This window comes from Neurospora hispaniola, assembly GCF_033458365.1.
Source record: "Neurospora hispaniola strain FGSC 10403 chromosome Unknown B0T23scaffold_10, whole genome shotgun sequence".
In the NCBI taxonomy this organism is placed as follows: Eukaryota; Fungi; Ascomycota; class Sordariomycetes; order Sordariales; family Sordariaceae; genus Neurospora; species Neurospora hispaniola.
The window spans coordinates 672,676-696,735 of record NW_026944415.1 but is presented as its reverse complement, the minus strand read 5'-3'; the positions used below and the strand labels follow the sequence as shown (position 1 = coordinate 696,735).

Genomic DNA, 24,060 nt, shown 5'->3' with positions numbered 1-24,060 from the left:
TGTACTTCAAGGCTGCATACATATGGATTGCCACTGCAGTCTGCCGCCGTCGTTCTCCAGGGCAGAGACTCTGAGTGATAGGTGATGGATGAATGACTGGATCTCGGTCAGGTGTGTGTGACCATCCATAATGCCCTTCAACATTCCATCCCGTCTTTCGGTTGTCCCTGCTGTGCTCTTTCTTGAATTTCGACAAAAAGTTCAACCGAGCTTATTGATCTGAAGTTCCGACTCCCATCGTCGCCATGACATTTTTGCTAACAAAAGAAGACTTGAGGGGCAGCATCATGCTTTCCCTTTTCGGACCAGTTACTGGTCATGCACGTTTGAGGCACAAGGCAGACGGGAGGCAAGGCAACGAAGGAAGCCTTGGCGGCAATATCTCCCCATCGCGCCGGCCCCTTTCAAACCCGCCCAAACTTGTAGGCAACCGTCCACGCCGTACAGTGACATGACATGGTAACGAAGTATTCAGGGGCCAAGACGGCGGCGGCGCCGGGTATCACTGGCTAAAAGAGATCCAATCGATACTTTGGCAACATTGTTGACGCTGTGATACCTGACTACCTTACCTGACAGAACTCGCAAAGTAAACTGAATATCCGCGCTGAGCCTCAACATCATGTAAGATGATCTATGGTAGGGCAGGTCTGGGACTAGCACAGCCTTGCATGTTGACGTTGACGCTGTTCTACCCTGACCGATAACCCGTTTTGGGAATCCGATCGCCTTTTTTCCTTGTGAGACTGGATTGATGTGAGAACATAAATGTAAATTGAACTGCACGATTGGACAATCCATGGGACAAAATACGTATCTGTTCTTCGGCATATCGAGTTTGGGGCTGAGGTAATGGTAGCTAGTAGACTAGACAAATAACGTACATTGACTAAGTATTTGTCTACTTGGGTAAATGAATCGTGATGATTCACAGGTATGGGCAATATTTTCCGCCAGACGAACACTGAGGAACCTGTCACGGTCTCGTCTTAGTCACCGTCGTGATACGTGCCCTCGTTTCTGTTGCAATTTCGATTTCACCGGGCGAGGTCCGTTGTTTGGGAAGCAAAGGTATGGATGGGGTGTTTTAGGTCAATAATAGACAACCATGGATGCTTATCGGCCGGGCTTTGAAGGTTCGTTGTGGTAACTTTCCTTCACCGGACCGCTTGGCCCAAAGCCAACACTGCTAAGTCCCGAACAGTCAACATTATCATTCTTGGCCCGAGACTAATCCAGCAAATTGAGGGCCAAAAAGGTCTCGAGATGCCAACAAGACGCCGGCGGTGAATGAGTCCATCCCACGCCCGGTGAGAGGTTGCACCATGGAACTCTAATTATAAGCGTACCACCGGGTATCCGTGTCCTTGGTTAACCAAGTCATCCGGGCTGTTTGCTCTGCCGTGCCATGCCAAAATCCAGTTGAAGTCAGACGGTTTGAACAGTGGGGGTCATCATAGCCTCTGACTGCCCAAGCGACAATGCGTGTATTGTTCCACCATGGTAGGCAAATCCGTGCTGATACTCGGCATAAACTCTGCCGAGGTCCCGGATCGGTTGAAGAGTGACATCATGCACCTGGACGTATGGGATTACCAGGCCCCGTCCATCATCGAATTTGCAGGGAGAGGTAGTATACCATGGCTGCGCCCCTTCGTGTCCTCCTTGGCCCAACAACACGAGCAATAATACCCGTGTTGCCCGTCTCTCAATCCTTGGGCGGGAGCATAAGCACGTACTCCCTCGTACTGGACCCGAACTGAATCATGTCCTTGTCTCTCAACTCCAGGTACCGACTATCCGGTACCTTGTCGCCATTGAGTTTGGTACCGTTCGCACTCTCCAAGTCAATCAGATACGGCTTCACGCGGCCGATCTTATCCCCGTACTCGTTTCTCTTCTCCGTATAGCGGAACTGGATGACGGCATGCTGCTTGCTGATGCTCGGGTGCTCGGCCGGCAAGTCGGCAATGGCCAGGTCCCTCCCAACCAGCCAGCAGCTGCGCGTATGCAGCTCGATGGTGTCAATGACCTCGTCGCCCTTGAAGACGTACAGGCGCCACTGGTCGCGCGGTGCGGGCTTGCGGGCCTCGGGTGGCTCGTGGTATTTGAGCGTAACCGTGGTCCCGTCGGCTTGCGTGACCGTGTTGGACTGGGCGGCGAGCACGCCTGTGTTGCCAAAGTTCGGCTTCTCCTTGGGTTTCTCGGGTTCTTCGCCAATGCTGACAGCGAAGCAGTCACCTTGCGACGGTAAAGGACCGCTTCGCTTGATGAGGCTGCGCTTGTTGTCGGCATTGTCATTTGGTTGCTGTGTTTCTCTCCGGGTCGAGCGTCTTTCTGATGAGCGATGCCTGCGGCGGTCTCTGTCTCTTTCCCGGTCTCTGTCTCTGTCTCGATCCGAGTAGCCGTCCTTGTCCTTGTCTTCGCGCCGGCGGTGTCGTCTGTCACTGTCGTCCTCTCCTCGGTCTCCACGTCGGTCCCTGTCCCTTTTCCGCTCCCTGTCTCTGTCTCTGTCGCCGCCTCTTTCTCTCTCCTTGTCGCGTGGAGACCGCGAACGCGATGGGCGCTTTTTGGTGTCTGGTGATCTGGATCGTCTTCGGTGATCTCGCCTTGGAGACCGAGATCTGTTGGGGGGCCGGTCCCGAGAGTGCCTGCGATGTCTATGGGAGTCATCTGCAGAGTCGCGCTTGTTGTGTCGGCTGGTGCTTGCGCTGTCTCTGTCTCTGGGGGCGTCTCGATGATCGTCACGGCGACGCGACCTGTGGTCGTCTTCTGTACGTTCTGAGCCCATTGCTGTCGTTTGGATCCTTTCTGAATGATTAGAGTCGGGTGTTGGTGGAAAATTAGTATCTTTCTGGAATAGGGAAGCAAGCTTAGTGTAGTTTGGGGGCAGCCTTTGTCGCGTGCTCGGCAGGGCCCTACTATGACGCTAGCAGGAGTTACATTCTGCACTAGCGTATCTTGTATGCACCTCTACCTCTAGTGAGGTGAACTACTATAACCCTAACCCCCATATGCCTCTCTTGAGACTTCTCCGTCATTGACCACCCGACCACCTTCCAACTTGATTGACGCGGCAGTCTCTCCCATGATCTGAACTCCCCCCTTCAAGGTGAAACGGGTCAGGGAAAGGCACACCTGAACAGCTGGATATATCGGAAGTTTTTGACTCCTTGGATTGTCCCATGACCACCCCGTTCCTTCCAGACTGTTCACTCGTGAGCTACTTGACCACTACCCACTGACCTCTGCCAATCTATGGCCTCTAGTGTACGAGAACGAACGCAAGATGGGGAACATGTCTACTAGGTACCTCTACCTACTTTTGCACAATTTGATCATCCTTTGACCTTCACTAGAGCTCAGAACAATGAATCTTGTCAAACCAATGTCCGATTTTTCCAGCCTACAAATAATAAGGTATCTTTGCAATCTCCCCCATGTTGAGGGAATGGTCCCTTTTCCATGTTCCCCGGAATCCACCTTTCGATGGCAGCGGAGTTTCAAGTGGAACTCTGGGGACGGCATTTGAAATCAAAATCCTAACTCTACAGAATGCTGACTGAATTCCCTGACAGCAAATGCGCGTGTACCTTGATTATTCTGTAGTGTACCTAGGTACATAACCCACCTTTGTCAATCTGTTAGCTCAGCAAGGGTCCTGTCACGGACTGACTTGCCTTTGCCGTGAAGCGGCCAAGAAACAGGCATCAGCAAACAGGGCAACAGTGAGTCGGGCAGGAGTGACAGGCAGGCACCGGGCACAGGTACGTCGGGTCGGGTACCTAGACACATAGGTAAGTGGAAGGGAAGCCTCCAGCTGCAGGTGATTGCACGGTACCTGCCTCCAGCCAGTAAGCACACTAAGTAATAGTACGTAATGGCCTCTAACATCTAACCTCTACTGTAGCTGGTACAAAAGATACTGTACTCTATTCCCCTACACTAGCATCCTGTACGGGCCTCTGCCCGCTTTTAGGGAGTTTCCGCCCGGAATCCCATCTTGACCCAAAACAACAAGCCCACCCAAGCAATCATCCCATCTCGCCCGACTCCCCTTCATTCCGTCACATACAACTTCAAGTACATATTGCCCGGCATCGTCTTCCGCGACCGACATCGATCAATACATCTGCTACCCCGCGCTACTCGGCATCAACCCCAACAATCTCGACTCTCGACGTCACTCCCAGGTTTCTCTGCTGCTGAGTCATTCACCCATCGACGCCCTTCCACCACTCCCGGCCTCGGTCATCCGCTACGGCATCCGGGTGGCGAGTCCAACATCTTTCCTCGACTCTTACAAAGCCGGCACCATTCCTCCCCAAACTAGAAAGCGGAAGGCCGCTGAGGCGACGACGTCCCCCATCTCGGACGATACTCTCCCAAACAAGAGAACCCAACTCGCCTCAGCCGGCAAACAACACCAGGGCCCCGAAGCCGCTCCCCCGACTCCCCTCACCACCACCACCACCTCGCACAACGGCAACGACGACAGCCATAGCGACGCTGACCCAGCCGCCGACGACGCCATGGACTCCGAAGACGATTTCATGTCCAACCTCTCCTCCGAGGATGACATGATGCAGGAGGATGACAGCGACAACGACATGTCTAATCCCGAGGGTGAGACTACTCCTACGATCCTACTTCTCGCCCCCAGACATTTTGCCGTATACTGACCCCGCGATCCCGCCAGACTTTGACTTTGACGACGAGCCCGATCTGGACACCGGCAATAAGGACTCCCAGCAGGCCAAGAAGCACAACTACCTCGATATCGACTTCAACGTGTTCCGCCCCGAAGACATACGGAAACAGCAGGATGGCCTGGTCGACGAGGTCAACATGATTCTCGACATCTCCAAAGAAGAAGCGGCCATTTTGCTACGGCACTTTCGGTGGAACCGGGAGCGTCTGATCGAGGACTACATGGACAAACCCCGTCAAGTTCTCGATGCGGCCGGCCTCGCACAGACCGCCGCCGACAAGCCCCGGCTGCAGGTCATCCCTGGCTTCATGTGCGATATCTGCTGCGAAGACGGAGACGGCCTCGAGTCCTTCGCCATCAAGTGCGGCCATCGTTACTGTGTCGACTGCTACCGCCAGTACCTATCACAAAAGATCCGTGAAGAAGGCGAGGCCGCCCGTATCCAGTGTCCCGCCGACGGCTGCAATCTCATTATCGATGCCCGCTCGCTCGACATCCTAGTCACGCCCGAGTTGACGGAACGATATCACGAGCTGCTCATGCGCACATACGTTGAGGACAAGGAAACCCTTAAGTGGTGCCCCTCGCCTGACTGCGCAAACGCCATCGAGTGCGGTGTCAAGAAGAAAGACCTCACCAAGGTGGTGCCCACAGTGTCATGTCTGTGCGGCCACCGCTTCTGCTTTGGCTGCATCTACACCGACCACCAGCCCGCTCCTTGTGAGCTCGTGAAGAAGTGGCTCAAGAAATGTGCAGACGACTCGGAAACGGCCAATTGGATATCGGCCAACACCAAGGAATGCCCAAAGTGTAACAGCACGATCGAGAAGAATGGCGGCTGCAACCACATGACCTGCCGCAAGTGCAAATACGAGTTTTGCTGGATGTGTATGGGGCTTTGGTCCGAACACGGCACGAGCTGGTACAACTGCAACCGCTTTGAGGAAAAGAGCGGCGCCGAAGCCCGCGACGCTCAGGCTAGGTCCCGAGTCTCCCTGGAGCGCTACCTCCACTACTACAACCGCTACCACAACCACGAGCAGTCAGCCCGGCTGGACAAGGATCTATATGTCAAGACGGAGAAGAAGATGGTGGAGCTCCAAAAGCAGTCGGGCATGTCCTGGATCGAAGTCCAGTACCTGCAATCTGCATCGCAGGCGTTGCAGACGTGCCGGCAAACGCTCATGTGGACCTACGCCTTTGCATTCTACCTGGCACGCAATAATCTTACCGAGATCTTCGAGAGCAACCAGAAGGACCTGGAGATGGCAGTAGAGAACCTGTCTGAGATGTTTGAGAAGCCGGTCCAGGACCTTGCCCAGCCCGGTCTCAAGGTGGACATTATGGACAAGACGTCGTACTGCAACAAGCGGCGCGTCATCCTTTTAGAGGACACTGCTGAGAACCTTCAAAAAGGTAAGACTTTCGTTGCGGAATTTGTTATACTCGTCGGTACTAACCCAGCCGCTAGGTAAATGGACCTTCAACATTGATCTGGTCAGTGGTGCGCCTATCGTGAATCCCACGAGCACTCCTGCAACTACCTCTGGCAGCCGTCGCTAGGACGACCTCTTGGCGTAGCGTGCTCATACTGTACGAGACATGTTGGGAGTCGGGACCCGTGTGTTGAGACGCAGGCCTCGGGGATGATTTGGCCCACCCCTCGCACCAAGGCAAGCGAATGCCGTCACCTACGTGATGGAGCATATTCTTGATACCAGCCGATTGATGGTCTTGGGCACTGGGTGATGCAAGCCATGCTCGAAGAATATCTTTAGCACACTTTCCCTTTGACATCTGGAGCCGACGAGGAAGCCAATCTTTGGGTGTGTGCCTGGAAAGAGTGGAGCACAGCAAGGAGAGCACTCGCAGCCGATCTCATCGCACAGCTTGTCCTTGCATCTTCTCGGGTCGCACTATGAAGGCGGGCACAAACGAAAGAGGTGTCTCAGGGGCGTGTAGCGCAGTTGCGAATGGTGAATGCCATCGGGAGAATGACAGAAATGGCGTTCTATGGGCGTTTTTCTCCCTACCAAAGACCGCCAGTATCACCACAACCACCACAACCGTCTTGATCTAAGCCTACGCATTTTTAAGTCGGGAGACGCATTGGTGTAGCGGATGTTTCTTGGCTTGATTCAACGGCTTTCCGGCATTGCACAGGCATACATATGCCGGAGTCTGTCGACGGGCGCATAACGTCAAGGGCCTTTCATGATTGGGTTGGGCTTGACTGCACCGCAAGGGTGAAATGATGGGGTATTTGCCTTTGGAACATGAGGATGAGAAGACCACAGGGAGCATGGATGGACGGATGGATGGATGGATGGATGGATGGATGGATGGATGGATGGATGGATTGGAATGCGGTAGGAGTTTTACTCGGATTCGGGACATACAATCATATACATGTTTTTAAAGCGCAGCTTTTTCCTTCTCTGTCGAACAACATCTCAACGGGCGCTGGGAGAATGGGTAGATACACACGCGACATTAGCATAGCTACCTTGATCATTTCATATACATAACCTCTATTAGATGATGATGATGGATACTGCACTGGGTTCGAGTACGAGTGATGAAAAGAGGAAGATGTGAAAGTCAGCTGGGGAGATACAGACGATTGTTGATAACTATGTAGAATACCAAGTGATTATAATGTGTGTCTGAAATTGTATCGATATGATGCTGGTTACTGAAGACAGGAGCCGCGAGATGTCAAATGGTGTGGGATGAATTGTACATAGTGGTTTCCCCCAAGTAGATTTAGTGCTCCACGACGGACTAAAGTGTTGGAGAGCGAAGACTAGTTAATATTTGTTAGTGTACTCTATGTGAGGTCCGCTATTAGGTCACATGTAGTAACAAATTCCTGGGCATACAAACAGGAACACTGCAATAGTGAATATTATTAAAGTCGTTCGAGTTGTTAGTCCTTGGTAAGAGAGATCTCCAATTACATAACATGACAAACGATGTCGCTTGACCTAAAATCTCGGACCAGGAACATGCATGTAACCCCCGGATCCAACTAACGCCCATCCCATCATCCGCGCGTAAACACATTTCCCCGCGGCCCCGTCGCGCCCGCTTAATGCCGAGCAAACCGCGGAACAACAAGGATACAATGGGGCCTTGGGGACAAACTCTCTGCCGATGGAGGGTTCCGAAGCGGCTACCGGGCGGGCCAGGGCGGGAGATGATTAACACGCTGGAGCATGGAAGCTGGAGGTACCGTTGGAGTCACGGCAACTAGTTCGGCCTCGATTTAGTCCACTCAACCAACACCACAGACTATGTGGCGGAAGGACAAGGGGAGAAAAAGATGGGGAAAAGGGACGGTATGTGATGGTAACAGCAAAGAGCTACCGGGAAGAGCTTAAGGATGCTGCTGTCTCGGGTGTCCAGCAAGGTGCTCATCCGTACATACACAAAAGTGGTGTAGAGATGGTCTCACTATCACTGATAGATACATATCTCCCGCTGCTGCCGCATCTGCTTCTTGACTCTTTTCTCTCCTGATCTTCTTCCTTTTCTGTTTCTCTTCTCTTTTTCAAGATACCCTTCTCCATTTCCGTTCTTCCCCTTCTCCCGTTGGGTTGCTGTCCTGTTGTCGAGAGTCAGTCGAACGGAAATCAACGGGTCAAGTCAACACTACCGGTTCCGACACAACGTACCTACGTACACAACCTCATCTGCCGCTTCTAGCCCGCGTTGCTATTTATTAAATAACCCGGACGAACCCCTCCCCCGCGAATCACCCACCCAGGGCACCGAACTCACGAACCGACATACGATTGACGATTGACGACTATAATAGTGTAGAGTCAGTACTAGGACTCGTCCAGATAGACTAGTGCTCTAGCCTCGTTCCGATTCTTCGAGGTGAAACTTCCCAAGGTCCAGCTGCTTGCCGACCGAGTTTCGATTTCCAAAGAAGCTATTTAAGAGAAGCTTCAGTCGCCGTCTCTGGGGGAAATAGAAAGCCTGTGAGAAAAGAAAAAAAGTCACACCAATCACCAGCCAAAATGTCTACAGCTCTTCGTACGCTGAGGGCGTATGCCAAGTATGGCAACAACGTAAGTAGTTGTTCCTCCAGCTTCTTCCTTGCGAGCGCAACCACTGCGAACAACGGAGACCCCTGGTTCGGTTCAGTTGGCATCGATAATTGTCAACACCACCACCAAAACACCACACACCTTTTCTTCTCACCACCAAAGAACTTTCACCTCCCCCCCCAAAAAATGGGCATCACCAAACTAACAAACACCTCCAAAATGTAGCACTCCGCCCTCCTAGCGCGATGCTTCTCCACCACCATCCGTCGCCCCGAGATCAACAAGCTCTACCCCTCCGCCTCCGCCGCGCTCGCCGACATGAAGCCCAACAGCACCCTCCTCTGCGGCGGCTTCGGCCTCTGCGGCGTGCCCGACACTCTCATCGACGAAGTGATCCACAAGCCCGAAATCACCGGTCTGACCGCCGTCTCCAACAACGCCGGCACCGACACCTCCGGGCTCGGCAAGCTGCTCAAGACCAAGCAAATCAAGAAGATGGTCGCCTCCTACATCGGCGAGAACAAGACCTTTGAGCAAATGTACCTGACCGGCGAAGTCGAGCTGGAACTCACCCCCCAAGGCACGCTCGCCGAGCGCTGCGCAGCAGGCGGCAAAGGGATCCCCGCGTTCTACACCCCCGCCGCGTTCGGCACCGTCGTGCAAACGGGCGAGTTGCCGCTCAAGAACAAACCCGACGGCACCCCGGACGTCTTCAGCTACCCCAAAGACGTCAAGGTGTTCAACGGCAAGTGCTACCTCCTCGAACACTCCATCGCAGGCGACTACGCTTTCGTCAAGGCCTACAAGGCCGATAGGCTGGGTAACTGCCAGTTCCGACTGGCCGCGCACAACTTCAACGGCGCCATGGGCCGCAACGCCAAAGTGACCATTGTCGAGGCCGAACACATTGTCGAACCCGGCGAGATCCCGCCCGAGGCGGTCCACTTGCCGGGCATTTACGTGCAGCGCGTGATCCAGAGCACGGCGGAGAAGAATATCGAGAAATTCACGTTCGCCAAGGACCCGAATGACCCGGAAGCGAAGAAGTCGGCTTTGGGAAGCGGCGAGACGGCCAACAAGCGCGAGCGCATCGTGCGTCGGGCGGCGAAGGAGTTCAAGAACGGCATGTATGCCAACCTCGGAATCGGCATGCCGATGCTGGCGCCCAACTTTGTCGAGGAAGGCGTTGAGGTGCTGTTGCAGTCGGAGAACGGCATTTTGGGCCTGGGCCCGTACCCGAAGAAGGGCGAGGAGGACGCGGATCTGATCAATGCTGGTAAGGAGACGGTCACGCTGGCGCCGGGAGCGGCTGTGTTTGGGTCCGAGGAGTCGTTTGGCATGATTCGTGCTGGACGCATCAACTTGACGATTTTGGGCGCCATGCAGGTCAGCGCGAATGGCGACCTGGCGAACTGGATGTTGCCGGGTAAGGTCAAGGGGTTCGGTGGTGCTATGGATTTGGTGAGTAACCCGGAGAAGACCAAGGTGGTGGTGACGATGGAGCATACGGATAAGAAGGGCAATGCCAAGATTGTCAAGCAGTGCGCGTTCCCGTTGACGGGCAAGGCTTGTGTGTCGAGGATTATTACTGAGTTGGTAAGTTTTTACCTACATGGATTGGACCGCCTCCCCTTGGATATGAGACAGAAGCTAACAGATGGCAATAGGGTGTGTTCGATGTCGACTTTGGCAAGGGTCTTACTCTTATTGAGATTGCTGATGGTGTCACTGTTGACGAGATCAAGGCCAAGACAGAGGCTCCCTTTGTTGTTGCCGATGATCTCAAGCCCATGCTTTAATTGACATGGTGATGATGAGTGAAGACTGTATGACCAGGAATGTGGTGAAATAGGGTCAGGAGTTGTATATACTGTCCTATCAGGTTTTGGATGGCATCAAAATACTTCTTGTTCTCCTTGGGCCGTTGAATATCACAGGGCGTTGTAAAAGACGGATCTGGTGATTCCTTCAGTACGTCTCTTTGATAGCTGTGCATTCCGACGTAGTTCATTACTCATATTCTATATATGTGAAACTTTTGAACTCCACCACTCCCCATCATCATCATGTATCTCTTTCCAGTCTAACCCAAGACCTTGTCGGCCAACGACACAGCGGTACCAGTGTTATCCGGCTCGACGGCAATTTTGGTGACCTTTCCGTCCTCGACAATCATGGCATAGCGCTTGGAACGGTCGTTGCCAAAGATGGCCTTGCTGTCGAAGGTAAGATCGAGAGCCTTGGTGAACGATCCCGAGGGGTCGGCGAGGAAGCGGATCTATTCACCGTGTGTGTCAGGGATGGTCGTGAAGAGATTACGAAGATGGGAAAATAAAGGGAGAAGAACTTACACCAGACTCGTCGGCGGGGTCGAGGTTCTCCTTCCATGCCTTCATGCTGTTGTAGATGTTAGCTTTGTGTCTTTAGGTAACATGGTTTGCTTGCCTCATTATCTTGCTGTTCTTCCTCTCTCCAGTTTCTCCTTGTACTCTTCACCTCCTTTCCCTTGCACCTTTCGCCCGTCTTTCCTTCCTCCCCTTCCCTCCCCTCTCAACCCCCAACCCCCCAGCCCTATGGAGAGCTGAAAAGAAACAAAAATACTCACACAAAAGCATCATTAACCGACACCACCGCCTTGACATCAAACTCCTGCGTCTTGGGATGCTGGATATAGCTCGGGATATGGCTCGCGCTGCACGCGGGGCTGAAAGCAGCGGGGACACCGATAATCAGCATGTTGCGGGCCGACTCGGCCTCCTTGCGCAGGTCGACCTTGTTGCCGGGAGAGCCTTCCTGGAGGAGCTCGCCTTCGGGCAGGAGCTCGCCGATCTTGACGAGGCGGGCGGGCGAGGAGGAGAAGAAGCGGCTGGCGGCGGCGGGGGCCGAGGCACGGGCGATGGGCGACGCCGTGGCGCGGAGGGCGGTGCGGGCGAACATTTCTGCTGTTGTTTTGAGAGTGGTGTTGGTGGTGGTTTTGGATGGATGGTAACTCAATTGGGAGGAAATGTAATGGGGGGGGGAGGAGAATGGATTGATGAAATTGGATTCAGTTCCAGGTCAATTCGACTCGACTCAACTCGATCCGACCCGACGAGGAGTGCCGCGCCGTCCCCCTCCCCGTTAGCGGCAGCTACCTAAGGTACTACGTACAGGGGGGGAGCGGCAGGGGTTGAAAAGATAGCGCGGGCATGACATCACCGGGGATGGCGAGCATATTGAAGCTCGGTATCAACACTACCTCTAGGTAACGCTGTCGATAAGATATTTTGTTTCAGTATCAAACGTAATATGGTCTTGTATGAATTGGACGATTCTTTGAGAGCAAACACTATTTTTTCTTTCAATGGGCACTGAGACCTGGGCTATCGCTGAGCTCAATCGCGGACATCCCGTCAGAGCTCCAAAGCTACAGGGGCCAAGCTCCCAAAGCTCACTCTAGCGGATACTACCTCAGGTACCCCGCTGACCCGGAGTTCGGATCGAACCATTTCGCGAACTTCAACCGCCATCACCACTTACCTTTGCTATCGAATATCAAACCAATTATGTTACTTGCAAAGAGCCTATAGCACCAAAGCCGAGTCAAAACCGAGTATCAGTACAGCCATCCATGTCCACCCAAAGAGCCCTCTGGTTCGTCGCCAGCAAAGCCAGCAAAAAGCCCTCACCACAAGGCACTCAAGCTGGCACCATCTATATCCACTGCCACGTCAAACCAGGCGCGAGCAAAACCCGCGAAGGCGTAACATCCATAACCGACGAAGCAGTCGAGATATGTGTCGCCGCTCAGGCGAAGGAGGGAGAGGCGAATAAAGCTGTGGTCAAGGTTTTGAGTGAGGTGAGTTTCAGTTCCCTCTGACCTGTTTGTTCGCCTGTGCTATCTTCCGCCACAACCAACACACCAGGCCGGAATTACCTTCGGCCCATCTCCCATGAATGATTACATTGCGAAAGAGCAAGCAGTAGACACAACTCCTAGACTAGATGTACCTAACTATACAGGCTCTCAATCTCCCCAAGTCCAACCTCGAGATCACTCAGGGTCTCAAGTCCAGAGCCAAGACCATTGCTGTTGCTGCCCCTGGGTCGTGGGTTGGTGGTAGTGGCGGCGAGGCGGAGTGTCTTGAGACGGTGAAGGCGCATTTGAACAAGGCGACCGAGGCATAATTCCATATGGCCGGATAATGCTCTCAAGACAGCGAGCGCCATCTGAATGATCGTACAATAGTCGACACGGTTCTGTATGTTCCCGCTCAATCTCGGGAAGCAAGGGTATACAAAGATCTCCACAGACCAAAAGTCGTCCGGTTGACCCTTATCGACGCGGAACCAGCTCCGCGCATCCCGATCTTTCTTTAAACGCGGGTATCGATATCATATCCTCATTAATCATAACATGCGTCAATCTCTGGATGGCAGCATCATCGTCTTCACCTCAGGGCCCTCGTACCAACTCGCCCGTTCGATGTACTCCTAGTAATCGCACCGCGGCTCGTCGTTCGAGAACTGGGCGTAACACCACGACCAACACCTCTTCCACTCGTGCCTCTGGTCGTTCCAGACGGCGCGGGCACCCTCGACTGTCTTGGCGCAGGTGTCTTGGGCGCCACCAATGGTTTTCGCGGTGTAGGGCCGGAAATGTTGGAGGTGGGGTTATCGACAAAGGAGGTATCGGTGGTCCTGCACGCAAGAAAAGCAGATGTTAGCAAGAATGGCCATATGGAAAAGATACGGTACGCAGGAAAACAAACATAAAAGTAGTCTCCCCATCAAACCCCTCCCTCTCCTGCTTGACTGTCGCCATCCCAGCCCCTGTGCCCATAATCCCAGTCTCCATGTTATTCTGTCCCTGGCCACCACCAGCAGCAGCCTCCCTCTCCTCCTTCTCCTTCATCCTCTTGAAGCTCTCTGTCAACGGTCCCTCTGGGAAATCCACACAAAACGCATTCATATTCAACCCGTACAAAAAGCTGGCAAAGTCCTCACTGAACCGGGCCAGGCTTTCGTGCATCAGCTGGAAATGCATCATGTTGGCTTCGAGGTCCGCCATGGCGTCGGCCAGCTCGGCGAAGGCGGGTTCAAAGGCGTTGAGCGGAAATGAAGCGCTGGAGCCATGGATGGATTCGCGGGCGGATTCGCGTAGGGAGGAGCGCGAGGAGGGGCGGAGGGGAGTTGTTGGTCGGTTGGGGGTGCGAGGGCGGGAGGTGGAGCGCTGTGGCGCGGGGGTTTGGGAGTCGGGCATGGTATGGTGTTGGCCGTTTTTGTATTTGGAATCTTTGACTGTGGCATACAATCTCTGAATAGATGCGATGTTGCGCCGGTTGTGGTCTCTCTTGTGTTTACGTTGGTGATAAGGTACCGAAGATGGTGGGGGAGACGCGAACACCAAGCAGTGAGACGCGACGGCATTAATTGACCCCACCATTCCGGGTCTTGTCCCCTCTGCGAATGTAACATTGTGACGCCAAGCTTTACGCAAAAACCATAAAGAGGCACGTGCACCTGCCTGTAAAGGAGCAGCACTGCATGGGTCGGGGGGCCATTTCATCATTGGTGACCATCATCGATTTGTCCCATGAGGAGGGGTTCTCGCTTCTCCCTTCCATCCAACCAACCAACCTTCCATGTTCCTCTTGAAGATGGATGATTGCTGCCCAGCTGACTGACGGCTGCGATCGTCTGGTCAATTCCAACCTTGTCTGATTGAGCCCCTTTTGTTACACGGCCTTCTGGGATTTTAGTTGGATCTCGGGTTGCGAGTCAGCCGGGACAAAGACAAGTCGCCAATATTGGACGGTTCAAGTTATTGGAGACTAGCGTACCCAGAGGTAGTATGTTCCTGATCACCTCTGGGAGTCTCCATGAAGAGGATAATGTACACCAGCGAGGGAATTCTCTGTCTTTTCTTCTCTTCTTCTTTTCTTCTTTTCTTCATCTCCCTTTCCAGGTCAACAATGCACTGTGATATTCAATGGTTCCCTTTCAGCTCTCCAAGTTGCCCCACCTGTACGGCCAAACGGCCTAGGATTGATGGAGGATTTCCGGTTTTCTGTGCCGATTAGACACCGTCTTTTGCCTTCTCCCATTGCCCGCTCATCACTGACTTTTGTACCTTTTGCCTTTTGATCGACGCTTTGGTAACAAGGGGCTTTTCATCCCATATCCCCGGCCATCTCTCACCCAGAAATTGCGCTTCCAAAAGCTGACACGGATCGCCCGGGGATTAGCCTTGTCCGGCCTTGTTAATTGGGGCAATATCATTTTCACAGCCCCCATCACCACAAATCCCTTTCTTCTCCTTCTGTACCCCTCCCCTCCGAATCTGGTGACCACTTTGGTGACCGCTTTCCTTCTCGGTACATACCCACCTACCTCTACCTACCTTACCCTACTACTGTACCTAATTACACTACACGACCATCCCGTCCTAGGTGCCGCTGCTGCCGCCTTGCCCGCCCTTCCGCCCTACCCGCTACTACACGTGCGTCCAGTGTTAGTAGGTACATACCTCTTCATATCCTCTGTCAGCCTGCTGTATCCCAATTCCTGGTATCTTACCTTCTAGACTCCATTAAAGGGAATGAGACTTCCACCGCCATCCACGCCGACCCAACTTCTGCGTCTTCGGCTGACGAGATCCGCTCTGTCCAGATCTGCTGTTTCTACCACTTCCCCCCTTGCTACCTCTACGTGTCCTTCGAGTCAACGAACTGTTAGCACCAAAGTTAGGGCAGCGGCGATCACTCCAGGTCCCCGGTTCCAATCCCTCCTCTTCCCTCCTTCCACCGCTACCACCACCACCACCACTACCACCACTACCGCCTTCTTTAGTCGCAACAACCTCTCGACTAGTACTACTACCGTCAATAAGCGAGATCAAACAGTAAAAACAACAGCCACCTTTGCGCCTAGTACACCCGTTGTCCTTCGCGCTTCTGTAACCGGTCTCAGTCTCCTCTTTGTCCTTGGTCTAGGTCTCGGCTACGGTATCACCGGTTTTCTCGGTCAAAAGTCTACCGAGCAGCAGGAACTTCCGTCCGAAGCCTCTTACACCACTATCAAAAACAACATCCAAGACATTCTTGACGACGAGTCCTCCTCCACAAACATGTCTCGAGAAATCGCCCCCGGCCGCCCCGGCAACCTCACTCCCGAGCAAGAGGAAAAGCTCAAGCAACTATGGAAGCTGATCTTCCAAGTCTGCGGCGTCTCCTCCCCTTCTCCCTCCTCCGAGTCCAGCGCTCCCGCCGCTACTTCCGACGATGTGAGCATCAAGGGCGATGACAAGAAAAAGAAGAGCAAGCTTTCCATGTTCTCGCGCAAGCACAAGAAGGACTCAGACGACACCACCACCGACAGCGCCTCTACGGCCTCGGGTTCCACGCCCGGCTCCCCCGCCATTGTGCTCAACGCCTCCACCACCTCGGGCGACGACGACAAGTACAACCAGCTGTCCAAGTTCCACGAGACGCTCGCCTCCCAGTCGCCCGCCGCCATCCGCGAGACGATCTGGTCCATGGTCAAGCACGACCACCCGGACGCTCTGGTGCTGCGCTTCTTGCGCGCGCGCAAGTGGGACGTGGAGAAGGCGCTGGTCATGTTCATTTCTACCATGAACTGGCGCGACAATGAGATGAAGGTGGATGCGGACATTATGCGCTCCGGCGAGGGCGGGGCGGCGGAAGCGGAGAAGATGGAGGCTAAGACATCGGAAGAGATTGCAAAGAAGAAGCTGGCGATTGATTTCTTGACGCAGACAAGGATGGGCAAGAGTTATGTCCATGGCGTGGATAAACAGGGGCGGCCGATTTGCTTTGTGAGGGTGAGACTGCACAAGCAGGGCGAGCAGAGCGAGGAGAGTCTGGAGAGGTACACGGTTTATCTGATCGAGACTTGCCGGATGCTGTTGCAGGGGAGTGTTGATACCGCGGTAGGTTTTTGGATAAAAAAATTTGGCGGAAGAAGGACATGAGCTAACGGGATGACATGACAGACTATCGTCTTCGACATGACTGGCTTCTCCATGGCCAACATGGACTACGCCCCCGTCAAGTTCATGGTCAAGTGTTTCGAGGCCAACTACCCCGAATGCTTAGGCGCCGTGTTGGTGCACAAGGCGCCATGGATCTTCCAGGGTACGTTTTTTCTTCCTTGCTTCTCCTCATCGCCCCTATTTACTCGCATATACTAACGTGTCAAACCCACAGGCATCTGGCGCGTAATCCGCGGCTGGCTCGACCCCGTCGTCGCCAACAAGGTGCACTTCACCAACAACATATCGGAAATGTCCGAATTCATCTCCCCCGAGAAGCTTCCCAAGGACCTCGACGGTCAGGAAGACTGGGAGTACAAGTACGTCGAGCCGATCCCCGGCGAGAACGACAAGATGAAGGATGAGGAAACCATTAGCAAGCTGCAAGCCGCGCGCGCCGAGCTGGTCAAGAAGTACGAGGAGGCCACGCTGCAGTGGATACAGGCTAGTGGTAACAGCGAGGAACTGAAGAAGAAGAGGGACGCGATTGCGGAAAAGCTGCGGGTGGATTACTGGAACCTGGACCCGTACGTGAGGGCGAGGAGCTTTTATGATCGCATTGGAGTCCTGCTGCCGGGCGGGAAGCTGGACCCGTTTCTTGAAGGGAAGAAGGATGGCGTGAGCGGGATAACAGAGGGTGTGGCCAAGGTGGGGGTGAGTGACACGCAAGCCGATGATGTTGACTGATTTGGTTGTGAGAGTGGTGTATGATGGCCCCTTGTTTTTTCTGTTTTGGAAAGTTGTATTTGTTTCATGGATATATAGGATTAAAGTGTTTATAATAGATGATGAGATGTGGCTGGGTCAGGACATAACATGGCAGCATGGTGGTATATACGGTAGAGCTATAACGGGAGGAGAAAAGGCGTAAATGAGGACAGCTTGGATCAGTCTGTCACAGACACCAACATATCTGTCTTCTCCCGGGACTCCCATTCAACTTCATTTCATTCTTCACCTTATCCATCCATCTTTCTGTCCGTCTGTCTACAACTTCTTAATCTCGGCATGCAACTTCTTCAACGCCTCCATGTCCGTCGCCTGCTGCGGCCACCCGACAATGAGCCCTTCCTTCTCGTTGGGCTTGGGAATCATGTGCACGTGCACGTGTCCGACCTCCTGGTGCGCCAGCTTGCCGTTGTTTTGCAGGATGTTGTAGTCGACGGCGCCCGAGGCGATGGCGAGCTTCTTGGCGATGGGGAGAAGCTCGGCGAGGGAGTCGTCGGGGATGTCGGCGAGTTTCTCGCCGTGGTGTTTGGGGATTACGAGCTGAGTTGAGGATGTTAGACTGGAGTTTGGGGGGGAGGGGGGAGGGGTGATGAAAGGGAAACGTACGGCATGACCGCGGGAAAGAGGCTGGATGTCGAGAAAGGCAAGAGTCTTTTCGGTCTCGACGAGCTTGAAGCAGGGGATTTCACCTGTTTATTTGTTAATGACTGATTGATGGTTGAGTAGGTGAACAGCTGGGAATAGCTTGGGGATGAGCTCTTTTACTACTCATGACATGACATGACATCTCTTTACACTACAACATCATATGATGGATGAGGAAGTACTCACCCTTGACAATCTTGCAGAAAATGCAAGTCGCGGAAGAAGCCATTTTTCGTATCATTAATTTGGGATAGTAGACAATATGATGCCTTTGGGGGAGAAGCTGGGAGAGCAGAGGTACCTAGTTCTAGGAGTAAGTGAGAGCTTCAAATACAAGAGGAGGAGGGGGTTTCCGCTTGACGTAGCTCGAGCCTCTCAGGTACCGTAGCTTCTACATTCAGCATTGGAACTGCCACGCCATATCCGCGATTCGGCACAAGGGATCGCGGTCAGATGTCACTGCTACAGGGGCTGTACGCGGGGTGCGTTTCCCCGCTGGTTACCTATCGATGCGACCATGGCTATAACCCTAACCCTACATCTACAAGTTACCTAGAGGTTGCGGTAGATGTAGCTTCTTCGATAACGTTGAACTACTAGCTGAAGAGAAAATGGAAAGCGAATGAAGATTCAAGTGACGAGCTACTAGCAATAAGCAATTTAGTCATATTTACCTCGCTACCTGACTCTAGAAAGACGAAACACCAGCCAAGCTCGGGGAAGAAGTATGGTTGGTTCAGCTTCCAAGCCAACCGCTCGCTGCCTAACACTAATTGGTGTGACTCCTCGCCGCGACTTGTTAGGGGCCTGTCTAAGAGAGCTCTTGGTCGCTCACAGCCCCGGAAAGCACCCCGCCATGACTGACAAGCCACCTCTAGGCAGGCCATCCCACTTAACGACATCATAGGTCCTGCCTCAAGACTGCCCTGTCAGCCCAAGTTGAAGGGGTGTGTCGCAAAACCACCATCATCTCAGTCTCACCAAGTTCGAGTTGCGACGAGTTAAATATCCGTCGAAACCTCCGTCACTTTCGCAGCGCTCTTCATCTAACAATCCCAAGCAGCAAAAGCCAAAAACACACCACAATATCAGACACACACCACCACACAATGACAAACTACAAGACCACCCCTCTCTTCGGCGGCGCCATCGTCTGCGACCTCCCCGAACACTTCGCCGACGTCTCCCGTCTGCGCCAAGTCCCCGACCACCAAGAAGTCTACATTGACAAAGACGGCTTCACCTCCATCATTGTCGAAATCACCGAGCGCGTCGGCCCCGACGGCCCAACCTCGCTAGAAGAGGACGGTCGCGCGCTGACCACCCACCTCGAAGAGCTCGTGGGAGACGACGTCGACACCGTCAAGGTGTGGAACACCACCGAGACGCGGTTCAGCAAGCTTGAGTATGTCTTTCTTCTTCTTTACTCTCTCTTTCTTTCCATTCTTTCCCCCTCCCCCGCTTTCCCAACTACTACTACCCCTGCTACTATCCAGCAAAACAGCCAACAGCTAACCAACCCCGAACTAACAAACAGTCCCTCAATCCCCGCCTACACCTTGATCGCCACCCAAACCCCCAAACAATCCGACGACTCCGATTCCCGAAGGAGCAGCAGGCAAGCCCCCGACTTTACGGCCCTCATCCTCACGCTCGTCAGACTGGAGCGCGAGAAGACGGATATCCTCATCACCATCAATGTACCGCACATCAAGGGCGAGTACGACGAGGAAGACGTGGATCTGGCGCTGGGCAAGCAAGGAGCGCTGCTGGGCAGGGCGGTGGAGTATGCGGCGAAGATTTGGGAGACTTTTGAGGTCAAGGATTGGGGTTTGTTTAAGGAGCTTTAGGTTGAGTTGGAGAGTAGGAGGGGATGTGGATTATGGCAAGATTGTATGGATGGGAGATGGGGGAAGAGGAGAATATTGGGTTTTTACTCCAAAGGAAAATGGGATTGGGTTGGATTAAGAAGTAAAGCGCTTGGACAAAGGGATACCTCGGAGGAAATAAAATGGGAGAGGAGGAGATTATTCAGGATGAAGGGATACCAGGAGAATGAATCACGGGGCGTTTGATATCAGGTCGGGTTGGCTACGATAAGAGGTGGATGAGTGACGATTTATCGGCTCCTTAGCAGAGAAGCGCTCTCACGCAGAGCTACGATATTTTTCACTTTTTCTTTTTTTTTTTTTTTTTTTTTTTTTTTTTTTTTGTTCTAGAACAGTATTTACACTTCACTTAGGTAGCGAACTGAATGTCCTCTGTTGTATTCGGGGGTATCAATATTCTTTGCATGTTCATACAAATAATCTACTTGTACAAGCACTGTTATGGACTACCAAGCACTACCGATGCCGTCCGCTCAATCATCCGCAGTCAAATCAACCACGTCCATTATCAGTTCGTCGTCGAACACATCCGGACTGTCCTCGCCATCGCCGTCTTCGTCAGCGACAACCTCCTCTACAACTGTAGAAAGCTTCCCACTCGTTTCCGCCAGCGGGGTTCCCTTCTTGTTCTTCTCCCTCCTCGCCTTCTCAGCCTTCCACCGTTCCGCAACCTCCTTCATCACCTCCCCAAACGTCAGTCTCGGTTTCTCAGCTTTAACCACCTTCATCTGATATTTGACAAAGACTTGATACTCCGACGTCTTTCCCTTTTCCTTCATCATTCCCATTCCTTTTAGTGTCCCAGCCCCGTCGCCACCAGCCATATCAGAGAGGTGACCACCTCCCTCACCTTGGTGATGTTGTTGTTGACCTTGACCTTGACCCCTCGGCGCAGGTTTAACCTGCCTCAAAATCCCCTTGCACAACCCACACCGATGTCTTTTGGGATCAATACTCTTCGAATGGCGTTTATATTCTGTGCCACATCCTTCTTTCCCTTGTCCTTTCCCTTTCCCTTTCTCTTTTACTTCAGTCTGACCACTGGTAAAAGAAGACCCGCCGCCGCCGGGAGGAGGAACAGGAACCCCATCACAAACCCACACATACCTAAACTCAATCTCATAGCCATGTCTCGTCGTGACTTCGACCGCATACCCGCCTTCCCATTCCACACCCTCTCCTCCCTCTCCTCCGTCTCGAATATTCATCTTTCCGACACCACGGTTCCTCCCCCCACCACCAGCACCAAACTCCGACTCGTTAACCTTCTTCGCCCAAGCTTTGAACTCCGCCCCATGCGGCCTCGCAGTCACCCCATCAATCATGAACACCGCCAAATGACAGAACTCGTGCGCAAGCGTATTGAATAGTCTCTCGGGCGTAGACAGGACCTTGGTAGCTAACTCGATGGAGGCGTGGTGTTTCACCGTCACCACTTCCTTCTCTCCTTCTTTTTGCTTGGCACCACCACCACCTGAGTGAGGGAGGCGAGTGGTGTTGGTGTTGGTGGTGGTAATACTCTCCTTCTTCCAATTCGCCCTCCCCGCCGTGGTGTTGAGCGTCTTACTCCATACGATCTTGATGCCGCCCGTTGAGGCGGTTAGAGCCGATAAGCGGGAGGAAGTCAGGCGGGCGTCGAGGAGTGCCAGGAAGTGAGTGGCGAGGGAGTGTTTGTGCGTGTCGAAGAGTTGGCGCGCAAGACGGGATTCGCGGGCCAGGAGGGCGGTGGTGGCTTTTGAAGGGCTGGCCGCCGGTGGGTTCTTCTTGGGGGAGGTGATGGAAGTACCTCTAGTAGAGGTGGCGTCCGAGGTGGGGGGTTTGGTTGACGAAAAGAGTGGTTCCTTCTTGGTGGGAGAGTGCGTGTCGTTCCAGTCGTCGACGAGTTCGCGAGACCAAAAGAGGTCGGAAGAGGGGCGGTGGGGGGTGGTGGGGATGCGGGGGAGTTTCTTGGGAGGGGATGGTGGTGGTAATGTTGTTGATGATGGCTTTGGTTTGAGCTTGGGGATTTTGGGAGGAGGGCTGGGTGTTTGAGTGCGCTTCTTCGTCGTGGTGGTGGCTGCTGGTGGACGAGACCGTCGTTCGGTTTCGGTGTCTGATGAGCTTTCGGGGTCGGAAGAGGAGGAGGAGGATTCCAGCTGGAGACAGGAGAAATCCTGCGTGACATCCTCCTCACCACAGGTGTCCTCATCGCTGGAAACTACCTGTTTCGCTGCTCTTCTTTGTTGTCTATCGCTCTCCTCATCATCGAACAAAGTCCGGCTTTGGGTGCCCCAGCTCGCATCCATCCACTTGCCTCTCGAGTTCTTCGTTGACCGAGGCTTCGTCGGAGAAAGATGACTCTCTCTGACTGCGGGAATCTTGGGCTTGTTGCTTAACTTTGAGAAGAATGCATCCAAGTCCTCATCTGAATCGTCCTCTTTGGAGTTTGATGCTGTGTTGGTACTCGGCACCTTCTTAACCATGGTTTCCGACCCAAGTTCATTCGACTCAGAAGACTCCTTTGACTGCGCAGTGTGGAACGACTCCTCAGCAAAATCTTCCAAATCTTCAAAGATGTCGATATCCTGCTCCTGGTCGATTTCCATCATGTCATTGCTTTTGCTGGCGCTTTGTTTCGGTGGCTGATCAAGACTTGCCGACGGCTTTGGCTCCTTATTCTTGGTTCCCACCATGTCCTTGCCTTCGCGGCGTTTCTGTGATAGGTTCTGGTCGCTGAAACGACTTTTGGTCGTCCTCACCACCGTCTGAGCAGTAACGGTGCTCTCGCCTACCCTCTTCACCTCGTTTACCTTCTTTCGATTCACAACCAGATTCTCAGCCTCAGAGTCACTGCCGTTCTTCTCTTCATCGCGCATCATCCCCAATCCCAGCCCGAATCCTGTACCAGCGGTCAAACCCCTCCTCTTCTTCCTAGCTGGCACCCCACCCTCCGCCTCTTGCGCTGGCGTCCACTTTCGAAAAAGGACATTGTCCGACACCGCACCCAGAAGTAGCTTCCGCCTCTTGACGCCGGCTACTGATGAAGAAGCCGCATTTGGTGATGTTGCTGATTCGATGACCGTCTGGTTCCTAGTACTAGTAGAGGCCGTATCCGTGGGAGGGGTCGGTCTCCTCTTAGTCGCCTGCAAAGGTGGCGAAACTTTTCTTTTCCTTTTGGGACTTGGCGGGAGGGCTGCGATATCTGGAAACTCCGAATCGGAGTTGGAGTCGTTGTTGGATTCCGGCTCAGATTCGGAGGACGATGAGAAGATTGTTGTCCGGGACCGAGAGGAAGATGGCGGGGGCCGTGATAATCTTGCCATGGTGTTGTGGTTCGCTGTTCTGCGGCCCTACAGTAACTGGCTCAACTGGATCTTATGGTCCCACTCCCTCGAAATCGTTGTTATTGCGAGACCTGTAGCCGAGTGAAAGCTATTGAAGGTGAGGTGACAAATATGGTCAATTGGATTCATGCAGATATTTCTGTGCAAATCTCAAGAAATGCTAAAAAACCACTTTTGGCTGCGTGCATTCGACCAGCTTAGCTTAGCTGAGCGCCACACAGTGATCAAAGGAATGCAGTGTCGCTATGTTTAAAGTGCTGTTCTCAAGCGGAGAATGTTGGTGATGTTTTTGTTTGGTTACCAGAAAAGAAAGCAATTGGTTGCCATGGGTGACGGGATTTGTTAGCGTACTGTTTCCAGTTAGCGTCAGGAACGCCAAGACCCTGCCGCCCGGCGCAGGTGAAGTGGGTGAGTGGGTGGTGGGCCGTGCACCGCCATTTGCCGGCCGGTGAACGACATTGCTGAACCTCCCTCCCACGGAACTTACTACCAAACCACGGTGAGGTTCAGTGTTGGAGTGACTCGTCCCCGATTCCATGAAGCGAGCAGCTACCTAATGCATCCCGAAATTTACAGATTGGTCGCTACCGCGTATCTGTCGCTTGATGCAGATCACGAATTGCAACAAGCAACCCCGAGTCCGAGTTTTGGCGTTTCCCTGTTTTCGTCCCCT

The 24,060-nt window shown here is 53.3% G+C and overlaps 11 protein-coding genes across 11 annotated transcripts; 6 read left to right on the top strand and 5 right to left on the bottom strand.

Annotated features, from left to right (window-relative positions):
- Positions 1 to 1,708: 1,708 nt before the first annotated feature.
- Positions 1,709 to 2,922, bottom strand: B0T23DRAFT_415998 (SMAD/FHA domain-containing protein; the record flags this gene model as incomplete). The annotated part of the gene is made up of 2 exons (XM_062839614.1): positions 2,619 to 2,922; positions 1,709 to 2,585 (listed from the first exon to the last, which is right to left on the bottom strand). Exons 1-2 carry the CDS (start codon positions 2,789 to 2,791, stop codon positions 1,709 to 1,711), a joined length of 1,050 nt encoding a protein of 349 aa, XP_062688213.1. The 5' UTR covers positions 2,792 to 2,922.
- Positions 2,923 to 4,532: 1,610 nt separating this feature from the next.
- Positions 4,533 to 6,274, top strand: B0T23DRAFT_408398 (uncharacterized protein; the record flags this gene model as incomplete). Its single annotated transcript, XM_062839291.1, has 3 exons — positions 4,533 to 4,626; positions 4,700 to 6,127; positions 6,183 to 6,274. 3 exons carry the CDS (start codon positions 4,533 to 4,535, stop codon positions 6,272 to 6,274), a joined length of 1,614 nt encoding a protein of 537 aa, XP_062688212.1.
- A 745-nt stretch (positions 6,275 to 7,019) lies between these two features.
- Positions 7,020 to 7,631, top strand: B0T23DRAFT_390115 (uncharacterized protein). The gene is made up of 2 exons (XM_062837860.1): positions 7,020 to 7,517; positions 7,594 to 7,631. The coding sequence occupies exon 1, from the start codon at positions 7,030 to 7,032 to the stop codon at positions 7,237 to 7,239; it is 210 nt and encodes a 69-aa protein (XP_062688211.1). The 5' UTR covers positions 7,020 to 7,029; the 3' UTR covers positions 7,240 to 7,517; positions 7,594 to 7,631.
- Positions 7,632 to 8,486: 855 nt separating this feature from the next.
- Positions 8,487 to 10,772, top strand: B0T23DRAFT_45332 (succinyl-CoA:3-ketoacid-coenzyme A transferase subunit A). The gene is made up of 3 exons (XM_062841173.1): positions 8,487 to 8,790; positions 8,995 to 10,365; positions 10,437 to 10,772. Exons 1-3 carry the CDS (start codon positions 8,740 to 8,742, stop codon positions 10,566 to 10,568), a joined length of 1,554 nt encoding a protein of 517 aa, XP_062688210.1. The 5' UTR covers positions 8,487 to 8,739; the 3' UTR covers positions 10,569 to 10,772.
- On the bottom strand, positions 10,713 to 12,103 carry B0T23DRAFT_45322 (Redoxin). Its single transcript, XM_062841167.1, has 3 exons — positions 11,375 to 12,103; positions 11,121 to 11,166; positions 10,713 to 11,047 (listed from the first exon to the last, which is right to left on the bottom strand). Exons 1-3 carry the CDS (start codon positions 11,704 to 11,706, stop codon positions 10,853 to 10,855), a joined length of 573 nt encoding a protein of 190 aa, XP_062688209.1. The 5' UTR covers positions 11,707 to 12,103; the 3' UTR covers positions 10,713 to 10,852.
- A 1-nt stretch (position 12,104) lies between these two features.
- B0T23DRAFT_45350 (uncharacterized protein) lies at positions 12,105 to 13,204 on the top strand. The gene is made up of 2 exons (XM_062841178.1): positions 12,105 to 12,607; positions 12,772 to 13,204. Exons 1-2 carry the CDS (start codon positions 12,380 to 12,382, stop codon positions 12,934 to 12,936), a joined length of 393 nt encoding a protein of 130 aa, XP_062688208.1. The 5' UTR covers positions 12,105 to 12,379; the 3' UTR covers positions 12,937 to 13,204.
- B0T23DRAFT_45353 (DASH complex subunit Dam1-domain-containing protein) lies at positions 12,836 to 14,130 on the bottom strand. The gene is made up of 3 exons (XM_062841180.1): positions 13,521 to 14,130; positions 13,166 to 13,449; positions 12,836 to 13,008 (listed from the first exon to the last, which is right to left on the bottom strand). Exons 1-2 carry the CDS (start codon positions 14,009 to 14,011, stop codon positions 13,200 to 13,202), a joined length of 741 nt encoding a protein of 246 aa, XP_062688207.1. The 5' UTR covers positions 14,012 to 14,130; the 3' UTR covers positions 12,836 to 13,008; positions 13,166 to 13,199.
- A 1,219-nt stretch (positions 14,131 to 15,349) lies between these two features.
- On the top strand, positions 15,350 to 17,488 carry B0T23DRAFT_432895 (uncharacterized protein; the record flags this gene model as incomplete). The annotated part of the gene is made up of 3 exons (XM_062840403.1): positions 15,350 to 16,699; positions 16,763 to 16,904; positions 16,977 to 17,488. The coding sequence occupies 3 exons, from the start codon at positions 15,350 to 15,352 to the stop codon at positions 17,486 to 17,488; spliced, it is 2,004 nt and encodes a 667-aa protein (XP_062688206.1).
- Positions 17,489 to 17,788: 300 nt separating this feature from the next.
- On the bottom strand, positions 17,789 to 18,404 carry B0T23DRAFT_327177 (hit family protein 1; the record flags this gene model as incomplete). Its single annotated transcript, XM_062835599.1, has 3 exons — positions 17,789 to 18,070; positions 18,137 to 18,219; positions 18,362 to 18,404. 3 exons carry the CDS (start codon positions 18,402 to 18,404, stop codon positions 17,789 to 17,791), a joined length of 408 nt encoding a protein of 135 aa, XP_062688205.1.
- Positions 18,405 to 19,024: 620 nt separating this feature from the next.
- B0T23DRAFT_45237 (uncharacterized protein) lies at positions 19,025 to 20,361 on the top strand. Its single transcript, XM_062841142.1, has 2 exons — positions 19,025 to 19,580; positions 19,713 to 20,361. Exons 1-2 carry the CDS (start codon positions 19,285 to 19,287, stop codon positions 20,023 to 20,025), a joined length of 609 nt encoding a protein of 202 aa, XP_062688204.1. The 5' UTR covers positions 19,025 to 19,284; the 3' UTR covers positions 20,026 to 20,361.
- Positions 20,362 to 20,434: 73 nt separating this feature from the next.
- B0T23DRAFT_390098 (SprT-like family-domain-containing protein) lies at positions 20,435 to 23,675 on the bottom strand. Its single transcript, XM_062837859.1, has one exon. It carries the CDS (start codon positions 23,364 to 23,366, stop codon positions 20,538 to 20,540), a length of 2,829 nt encoding a protein of 942 aa, XP_062688203.1. The 5' UTR covers positions 23,367 to 23,675; the 3' UTR covers positions 20,435 to 20,537.
- Positions 23,676 to 24,060: the final 385 nt, after the last annotated feature.

Coding starts and splice junctions, on each gene's coding strand:
- B0T23DRAFT_45322 (XM_062841167.1), bottom strand. CDS start 11,706: ATGTTCGCCCGCACCGCCCTCCGCGCCACGGCGTCGCCCATCGCCCGT. Junction 11,167..11,374: donor TCGGTTAATGATGCTTTTGT/GTGAGTATTTTT, acceptor CATCTACAACAG/CATGAAGGCATGGAAGGAGA. Junction 11,048..11,120: donor ACCCCGCCGACGAGTCTGGT/GTAAGTTCTTCT, acceptor CACGGTGAATAG/ATCCGCTTCCTCGCCGACCC.
- B0T23DRAFT_45353 (XM_062841180.1), bottom strand. CDS start 14,011: ATGCCCGACTCCCAAACCCCCGCGCCACAGCGCTCCACCTCCCGCCCT. Junction 13,450..13,520: donor GATGGGGAGACTACTTTTAT/GTTTGTTTTCCT, acceptor TCTTGCGTGCAG/GACCACCGATACCTCCTTTG.
- B0T23DRAFT_390115 (XM_062837860.1), top strand. CDS start 7,030: ATGGATGGATGGATGGATGGATGGATGGATGGATGGATGGATTGGAAT.
- B0T23DRAFT_390098 (XM_062837859.1), bottom strand. CDS start 23,366: ATGGCAAGATTATCACGGCCCCCGCCATCTTCCTCTCGGTCCCGGACA.
- B0T23DRAFT_45332 (XM_062841173.1), top strand. CDS start 8,740: ATGTCTACAGCTCTTCGTACGCTGAGGGCGTATGCCAAGTATGGCAAC. Junction 8,791..8,994: donor ATGCCAAGTATGGCAACAAC/GTAAGTAGTTGT, acceptor TCCAAAATGTAG/CACTCCGCCCTCCTAGCGCG. Junction 10,366..10,436: donor CGAGGATTATTACTGAGTTG/GTAAGTTTTTAC, acceptor AGATGGCAATAG/GGTGTGTTCGATGTCGACTT.
- B0T23DRAFT_45237 (XM_062841142.1), top strand. CDS start 19,285: ATGACAAACTACAAGACCACCCCTCTCTTCGGCGGCGCCATCGTCTGC. Junction 19,581..19,712: donor ACGCGGTTCAGCAAGCTTGA/GTATGTCTTTCT, acceptor ACTAACAAACAG/TCCCTCAATCCCCGCCTACA.
- B0T23DRAFT_45350 (XM_062841178.1), top strand. CDS start 12,380: ATGTCCACCCAAAGAGCCCTCTGGTTCGTCGCCAGCAAAGCCAGCAAA. Junction 12,608..12,771: donor TGGTCAAGGTTTTGAGTGAG/GTGAGTTTCAGT, acceptor CTAACTATACAG/GCTCTCAATCTCCCCAAGTC.